We start from the raw sequence: 9,136 nt of genomic DNA on the forward strand, positions 1-9,136 counted from the left end.
TGAAGCAATATTTCCTAAATCTTAAACTTGTTTTTGTCAGTCCTCTCTGCCCTGCCTCAGTATTTTTATCCCATTTTACGTAGAATACCACTAAAAAGGCCAGGCCTTATATCAAAGGTAATACCAGCTGTCACTCAAACTTAACTTAGAGTCATGTCAGGTCACAGTTAAATTATAGTTTGGATCAATATTGATATATACCATACATATATATATACACACACATACATATAGTATATATTTGAATAAATAGGTAAATGAGGGAGAAGAGACAAATCTCCCTTAGGTAGATTTCCAAACCATTTATGTAGATGCCCCAACTCAAGGAGGCAAAGCTTAATTCTCCTCCCTTCCCCCTTCACAGTGTGTTGCACTTAGTGATTTGCTTCAAAAGAGTACAGTATGGAATGGGGGGGGAAGAGTAACTTTCATGGCAGAGAAACTTGACAAATTTCACCTCAGCCAGGTGATCAAGGTCAGCATTAACAGTGACAAGTCATGTAGATAGTATGTAACCTTGATGTGGCTTCAATGAGAACGGCATTCTATCTCTATATGGTCTTGTCCCAAATACTCATAACCCCAGACAAACCCAAATGAGGAACATCTTACCAAATTCCTGACCAGTACTCCTCAGAACTGCCAAAGTCATCAAAAGCAAAGAAAGTTTGAGAAATCATCATAGACCAGAAGGGGTTAAGGAAACACTACATCTAAATGTTTCTAAATGTGCCATAATAATGTAAAATGTTAACAGGTAGGGAAAACTGGGTAAGGGATATACAGGAACTCTCTGTACTATCTTTGCAACTTTTCTGAAAATCTAAAACTATTATAATTTTTTTAAAAAAGACTTAGATGATACCATACCTGTTGTAGATGAAACATGATGTAAGAGAACATAAACATTTTGAAGGACATTAGAATTCTGTTCTAAGGTATTAAGAACTTACATATACATTGTTAGTAATAACAAATAGTGATTATTAAGTAGTGACTGTATGTTAGGAAATGTGCTAAAAGCTTTTAATATCATAGTATCTGTTTTTCACGAAAATACTGTGCAGTAGGTATTACTTCTCTTGTTATTTGACAAATTGGGAAAATAAATATTATGGAATTTATATAACTTGCCGAAAATCACACAGCTATTAACAGAAAGGTGGTTTGAAATAGGCATTGAGGCTCTTATTCATTTGGCCTTAAAGCTTCAATTATGGGAATAAATTATTTTCAAGATTAAATTATTTTACATCTAGCCATCACACTTTAATATATTAATGTTATTCAGTTGTTTCTGTTAATATGTTGTAATTATTAAGGTAAATTTTGTTGTTCCCTGACTCATCCAGTCATGGGCCTGGGACTTCACCTACCTGATAAAATGTAAGCAGACCTTCAGCACTTGTCTTCAAAGAAAATACACCTGTGTGTTTGCACACACACATACACACACACAAATGCACTCACACACACCACACACACAAATGTACTCACATACACCACACACACATTCCACATGGGACTGGTAGGTTATAGGTACTCAGTCAATAATACTATAATACCACCATTATTATTATCTTCCAAAATTATCAGCAAATCGGATAACTCAACCAATTAGACTTTTAATGCCCCCATTTAGTTTTAGGAAGGGGACAAATGGCAAATGTCAACAGGCTTTGCACTAGAAACTAAACAGAAAAAAAAAAAAACTGAAAAATCCATTTATGCATTTATCTTTTCAGCTGTATCCATGCAGCTGAATGATGGAGTCCTTTTCAATTTGTTTTCTGCAATAAACAAATGAAGTATATAAAGGATCATTTTATCTCAGTCATTGCCCTATTTATTAACATTTCTAGTAGCTTACATTTATAGAGCAATTTGCACAGTTATTTAGAAATGGCATGGTAATTTTCCCATTAAGTACAATAAGAGAATGTTAGAAAAGATTATAGGTAGACTTTTAAAAGATATAAACAATTATGTGGAGTCTTTTATTGTCTGCTCTGTAGCAGGATTAATCAGTACCATAGCATTAGAACAATGAAGAAGCTTAAACTATTGATAAGGCTGCCCTAATTTTACAAAGACAGTCAAAAAACGTGAGCTTAAAAGTTATTTAGAAATTTGAAGATACACAGTATAGGAATGTATTGCCAAGGCAGCATATGAGCTAAGTGCTACACAAAAAAAATTGTAAGTGATTTGTCCAAGTCTTCATAGCTGTTAGGGACAATGCTGCTACCCACACCCAGGCTGCTGTGCTGCTTATTTCAGAGTTTGGGAACTGAGGTTCAGGGAGAAGGAAGCTAGAAGGAAAGAGGAGAAACCAGCATGGTCCACATTAAATATTTAGCCCTTGAGTAATGATATGTGTATGCTATTTTCTCAACATGAGGTATTCTTTTCTAATTTAACATAAGGCAGAATGCCAGTGTCTGAGAGTGGCCCTAGTAATCCTCAGAAAGGAATAGAAGGCTGGTTTGCTATTACTATCCAGACAGGCGTTCACTGTGTTAAAATTGTTATAATGGTATAAAATACGTGAATAATTACAAATAATAAATGATATGCAATATAATAAATCTAATCACCATTCTGTAAAGTAGAGGCTTAGTAGTAACTGCTGTTTTATTTTTTTACAATGTGAAGCTCAAAGTTTTATTGCCATTGTATCTACTGGCTTTCCAGGTAAATCTAGGTATCAGTCTTTTAAATGTTCAGTCTTTTAAATGTAAAGTAAAAATCCATAAATGGATTCTCCAGGTTTTTTTTTTTTTTCTGTTTAGTTTCTAGTGCAAAACCTGTTGACATTTGCCATTTGTCCCCTTCCCAAAACTAAACGGGAGCATTAAAAGTCTAATTGGTTGAGTTATCCGATTTGCTGATAATTTTGGAAGATAAATATGTAATCTCTTTGAAAAAATGTTATAAAATGTTCTGATCCTGAAAAGTGTATTTCCTTCAAATATCATAATTTAATTTCTTGCAGCAAAAGTTCATTTCCAGCATTCAGCAGAATTAATCAAACACCTAATAAAAGCTGGAGTGAATTATACTATGCAGGTAAGCTACTTTTTCAGAAAAATATGTTTTTCTACCTTGGTTTTTTAGTTGTAAAATACAGAACACAGCTTCTATATGACTCCATCTCCCACCCTTTCATTTTTACTGTTTTTTTCAACTACCAAATTGTGTTCTTATTTCCTAATTACAATGAGAATGTGGATCACCTTATGTTTTATATGTGAATTGCATAAACTCTTTCAAAAATGTTTTTTTCTTCTCTAACTTTTTTATTCATATCACTGATAATGAATTATTTTAAAATAATAATTTTTATTTTCCTTCTAGTTCCTTTGTCTTTTTGTCCGTTTCCATCACTCATCATAAAAAGTGGGGGAAAATAGTTTTGAGTAAATAACATGAGAGAAAAAGGAGAGGGCAAAACATCCTTACGTCATTTACATCTCTGCATTCAACCATATTTAGTAAATATCAAGGATTTACTTTACAGGGGTCTCTATGCTAAATGGGTCAACAGGACATAACTTTACGCATCAAGGAACTTTCAATCTGAAGCAGGAGTCATGGAAGGGAAAAAAATTGTTTTAATTCCTCAGCATTTGGAAGAACTAAAAGTCGTTCATTATACTTAAAACACAGGAACCAGGGTTAGAATGATGAAAGATGAAGATGTAGAGATAAACAGATGGAGAGTCATGGCACTGACAGTGTAAAGGATTGTGAGGCTTTACTCAGAGGGAAATGAGGCACCATCTAAAAACTTTACACTCAGGAATTGACATGACAGTATTTTCATTTATATTTTAGAAAACTCACTAATGTCGTTTATATTGGAAGGACATTGTCAAGGTAAAAATTGCATTACACAAGATTAAACAGACAAGGAAAACTTTATCCAAGACTACTGCAATAGGGGAGAAAGAGTAAACTCAACTTTGTTAAAACAAGGGGCTGGGGCATTTTTAAGAGCCCCAATGGAGGGACTCATTGCCTTCTGTGTTTGGTAATTAGCCTTAAGAAACATTTCTTTTATCTTTATGACAGGAAGTAGTTTTACAACTTGGAGACTGGGAGATAGGGGGGTGCTGTCTCTCCTTCAATGTTTACATTTCAAAGACATGGTTTCCAAGTCCTTGAGAAAGAAATTTCCTGGGTTGTAAAACTGGCAAGAGTCTGAAAGAAGATTTACATACATTTCAAAGGGGCAGAGAAAGAACTTACAAGGCTATCTAAAATTTAGTTAAGGTGATGTCAATGCCACCTTGTTCAACGTGAACGTAGAAAGCTCTAACTTTTTGGCCAACAAATCCCAATATAAATGCATAAAATTGTATTTTGTCTCAAATGTTGATTTTGATATGATTATAATAAAAAAGGAAAGTTTAACATGAACAACTCAGAGTTGAATCACATGAGATTTTGGTCAGATATTATTTTCCCAAGTTCCGTTGCCATGGGGCTAAAGTAATGAGTTCTGAGGAAGAAGACTTGCTTTGATAACTTTAAATCTCCTTTGCCTTCAATATCTTAGGTCTACCCAGATGAAGGCCATGACGTATCTGAGAAGAGCAAATATCATCTCTACAGCACAATCCTCAGATTCTTCAGTGATTGTTTAAAGGAAGAAATACCCATATTACCACAGGAACCAGAAGAAGATGAATAAAGGACCCTATTTATATAGAACTGAAGGGGATATTGAGGCTCAATGAAACCTAACCAAGAGACTGTAATATTGTAGATGCTCCAGAATTTCAAGGGCAGCTTAAGGAGATGATGCTGGAACAGCACACTCAGAGACAATGAACTAGAATTTGAATACAGAAGTCCATGTCTACTGTGTTACCAAGGGTGCAGAACCTGTTTCTTTGTGTAAGAAAGGTCAAAGGGTTGGTTTCCTGGGAGAAATTAGTTTTGCATTAAAGTAGGAGTAGTGCATGTTTTCTTCTGTTATCCCCCTATTGGTTCTGTAATTAGTTGCTCTCATTTTAATTTCGGTGGCCACCGTCATCTTTGCATATAATGCACAACTTATCAGTACTACAGTCCCTGATCTTTGATGTCTGAGCTGCAATCTAACACTTTACTGTACCTTTAAAATAAGTGCAATTCCTTCATTGTCTATTATTATGCTTAAGATTCAGTTAATAAAAACCAGAGTATTTTATGTAATTTCTGTTTATAAAAAGACATTTTTAAATGGGTCACAGGTCATGTAGAAATGTGGGTTTCAGCACCTTCCAAAGTTCAACCAGTTATCAGTAGATACGATATCTTTAAATCAACACATGAGGTATGTCTCACAATATGTATACACACGTGTGCATATGAAGTCAATAAATCTATCTTTACATGTATTCATGCTACAAAGGAGAAACTTTTGATGAATTAGAAGGAACACTCTTTTACAGTCTGTAATGGATGCTTTGTTTAATGAGCCAAATATGATGAAACTTTTTTTTCCAATTCAAATTCTAGCTATTGTTTTCCTATAAATGTTTGGGTTGTGTTTGTTTGGTATTGTTTTTAGTGGTTAATAGTTTTCTAGTTGCAATTTAATTGTTTTGAATATGATACCTTGTCACATGTAAATTAGGTACTTAAATATTAAATTATAGTTTCTGATAAAGAAATTTTGTTAACACTGCAATGCCACTGAGTGCTATTTTGCTCTTTTGGTGGAGAAAGCTTTTTTAAAACACTGAGTCCTTTTACTTCTCTCAATGAAGAATCAATTCTCATTTTCATGGTAAAAGCAAAGAGCTGGATTATTTCATTTGCTAGTTCCTATTTAGTATTCCGTGCCTGTCCAATTCATCTGTTACTATTTAATTTAAATCCTTCTGGTGAGATTTAGAAATGAAATACTTTTTATTCATTGGCCAAAAAGTTCATGAACAGCAGTGTGTACTCTTTAAGGCAAAAAATGCCTTAATTTCTGTGCTGTGTTGACTTGCAGTAGTGAGTAACTGAGAGTGTAAAATAAACTTGACTGTATGAAGTCAATTTAGGTCATGAGAATATTAACTTTGGTGACTAAAGTCAAAGAGTATCTTCTCACTTCACTTGAGGTATCTTCCAGAAGAGATGTCCAAAAGTCAAGCTCAGAAGTTCAGTTAAAGCTAGGCAGTGGACTGTGTTTTTGTGGTTTTAAAAATTCCTTAGGACAGGCTGGATTATCATAACATCAGAACACCAGGAGGAAACTTTAAAATGTCATGGAATTGCTCAGTAACCCTCTTGTTTTGTGAAAGCATCAACCCCAAATCAGGGTTTTTAGAAACACATAAATCGTTTTTTGGGTATTCTGCTTTTCTTCCGGGTTCTTTGGAATTGCATCTTCACTGCTCTGTTGGATTCAATTTAAAATGGGAAAAGCTCTTTTCTGAAAGACCCATTTCAAGTCTTTTTCAAGGATAGTAAACACTTTAAAAAAAAAAAATAAGTGTCATGTTTAAAAGGAAAGTTTTGCCTATTTTATTAAGATGGAAATTTCTTTTTAGGCTGAAGTCCAATTGAAGCTTTTTAATCAATATTTTAAATTTCAACAACTAGAGTTTTTTATGATGCAAATAATTATTATGTTCACTGAAAGATGTGGTTTTATTGATTGTCTGAGTAACATTTAAAAAGTATTTACCTTTTACTGTTCATCATTTCTCTTGTTTTATTACTATTATCAATGTTTATTTTTCAATTAATTTAATACAGCTTCTAATGTGAAAGACATTTGTCTGGAACCCACTTTCACCTTTAAGGCTAAATAGATATTAAATGAAAACTACTGATTAGTAGGAAGGTGGAAAATTTTTATCTCTGTGATTATCTGAGTTTTAATAATCGGGCTATTTTGGATAAGGGGGATGCTCACCAAAACACACACACACCAATTATTAAAGGAATCATGTAGCTGGATTTTGTCCTTAATACATTTGCCTTTGGTCATAACCTCACAATTTCATATGTGTTTATACATTCCAAGAGTTTCCTAGAACTTTACAAGTGTTATTTCCAGGAGGAAGTTTTCCAAGTGTTATTTCCCCCTTAAAGTTTAAAAAAAAAAAAAAAGACTCAACATAAACTAAAAATTCCATAATAAAAAAAGGTAAGCAGTATTAAATCATCCACAGAGATAACCACATAATATTTTGAAACTATTTTAAAAGGGGAAAGCAGTTTTTCACTTTAATTGCCTCCACTGAGGTCTCTAAGTCAACACTTGGGGCTAAGGAGACTGTGTATTGTTAGAGTTTCCTGACAGAACTTAGGGCGGAGGACTCACTTCAAAACATGAATCTCAGCTCACCTGGAAAATGTGTCTTTTTTTTTTTTTTTTTTTGCAGTACGCGGGCCTCTCACTGCTGTGCCCTCTCCCGTTGCGGAGCACAGGCTCCGGACGCGCAGGCTCAGCGGCCATGGCTCACGGGCCCAGCCGCTCCGCGGCCTGTGGGATCTTCCCGGACCGGGGCACAAACCCGTGTCCTCTGCATCGGCAGGCGGACCCTCAACCACTGCGCCACCAGGGAAGCCCAATGTGTCCTTTTTGATTGGATATTTAGCATAGAAATCACTATTGAGGGTCTTGTAGATACCAGTTGTAGACCTACTAGAACAAGGTGAGAAACTTTGGTCTTTACTATAAAGAGGATTACTTAAGCCATTGTCCTCAAAGGGTGTGTTTTGAAACAGAGGTACCTGGGACTGAATTACCTCCAAATCTCAAAGGTCACTGAGGACACATGGCTGCTGTCAAGAATCATGTGTGAAATACCATTTGTGTCCTTCCTCACATGGTTTGATCACCTGCACATCCTACAGCAACCAGCATTGTGTAAATAAACTGTGACACCTCAGCTGGGCTCTCTCTCACTTTCTCTTCTGGGAATTCTCTGCTGCTAATGTTGTGTCTCTACTAGAACCAACAGTCTCACCACTTACATACTGCAGACCCATATGACAATGTTAATGCCCCCATTGCAACCCAATTAATGGAAAACAGGAGCAAGTGACTATATGTTCCCCTTTTTCTCCCCTCAGACATTCTATTATACGTGGTTCTTAGAAGGCCCCATGAAACTCAGCTGTCACATCTGCGTGTCCTTCTGTGCCTCTCTTCCCCGTTTCAGGCTTCTCAGTCCTATTTCCTAGAATCACTTCCCAAAATAAGTTACCCGTGTACCAACTGTCATCTCAGGTTTTACTTTCTGAGGAAACCCTTTCTTCCCACAAGAGCTTATCATTGTGAGTATTATAGGATGAAGAAATAAAATGAGAATAAAGAGGTGGTTTCCTTTCAGGTTTGAAGCTGTTTCTACCAAAAAGTTATTGGATCTTTGCTAAGTGCCAAGCATGTAGTAAGTGCTTTATATTGATTATCAAATTGAATCTTTTCAACATCCCCTGAAATAGCTGTTATGATTCCCATTTTACAGATAAAGAAATTGAGTCTCAGATAAGTATGTAACTTGGCAGATTTACATAATTAATGAGTAAATAGCCCAAAACCCAGCTCCAGCCAACTTAGGAACCCATTCCGCTCTACAGTACTCCTGAAATAAGGAACGTTTTAACCCACATTCACCTCAACTGAGAATGGATTCTGAATTTTTAAACATATAGTTACAGATATTTTTGAGAATAATTTGATAGCAAAAATACTAAAAGGTAAATGATAGTCCAGTGCACAACTGTTACCATGTTTGAAGTCACAGGGATTCCCTAATGTCAAGAGGATGTATGTAATATTAAAACATGTTTTCTTTTTCTGTTGGAGATATGTAAGGTTATTCCTATCCATGGAAACCCTTGCTCAGAAGATCATAACTATATGCCTCAGAAGTTGTAACTAAATTCCCTTGCTCTGGCATCACGCCTAGAACATTCCAAAATCACTCCAGGAGGTATCCAAAGCATTATGTTGATCAAAGCACCCAGGCTTATAAACATGAAAACATGAAGACCTCATCTGGTCATCAAACACTGCAAATCCAGAAAGCACTTTGCAACAGTTACTGGTGTCCACCATCCTATTTTCAATCTGAAGAAAAATGCATTATCTTCCACCCTCCTATCACTACAGGCAATAGATTTTGCTTACCACTGATCA

General features: G+C 35.4%; 1 protein-coding gene across 10 annotated transcripts in view; it reads left to right on the top strand.

Annotated features, from left to right (window-relative positions):
• DPP10 (dipeptidyl peptidase like 10) overlaps window positions 1-7,357 on the top strand; it is a 1,301,728-nt gene extending 1,294,371 nt beyond the window's left edge. For 8 of the 10 annotated variants that reach the window (XM_029225839.1, XM_029225846.1, XM_029225845.1 and 5 more), the window contains 2 exons: window positions 2,996-3,069; window positions 4,562-5,680. In XM_029225839.1, coding sequence (XP_029081672.1) covers window positions 2,996-3,069; window positions 4,562-4,696 — 209 coding nt within the window. In that variant the 3' untranslated portion in view covers window positions 4,697-5,680. Of the gene's footprint in view, window positions 1-2,995; window positions 3,070-4,561 lie in introns of all 10 variants that reach the window. The other 2 variants (XM_029225838.1, XM_029225844.1) reach the window with 2 other exon arrangements.
• Window positions 7,358-9,136: the final 1,779 nt, after the last annotated feature.

Source organism: Monodon monoceros, unplaced genomic scaffold (genome assembly GCF_005190385.1).
Source record: "Monodon monoceros isolate NGI ecotype Baffin Bay Population unplaced genomic scaffold, NGI_Narwhal_1 Super_Scaffold_16, whole genome shotgun sequence".
NCBI lineage: Eukaryota > Metazoa > Chordata > Mammalia > Artiodactyla > Monodontidae > Monodon > Monodon monoceros.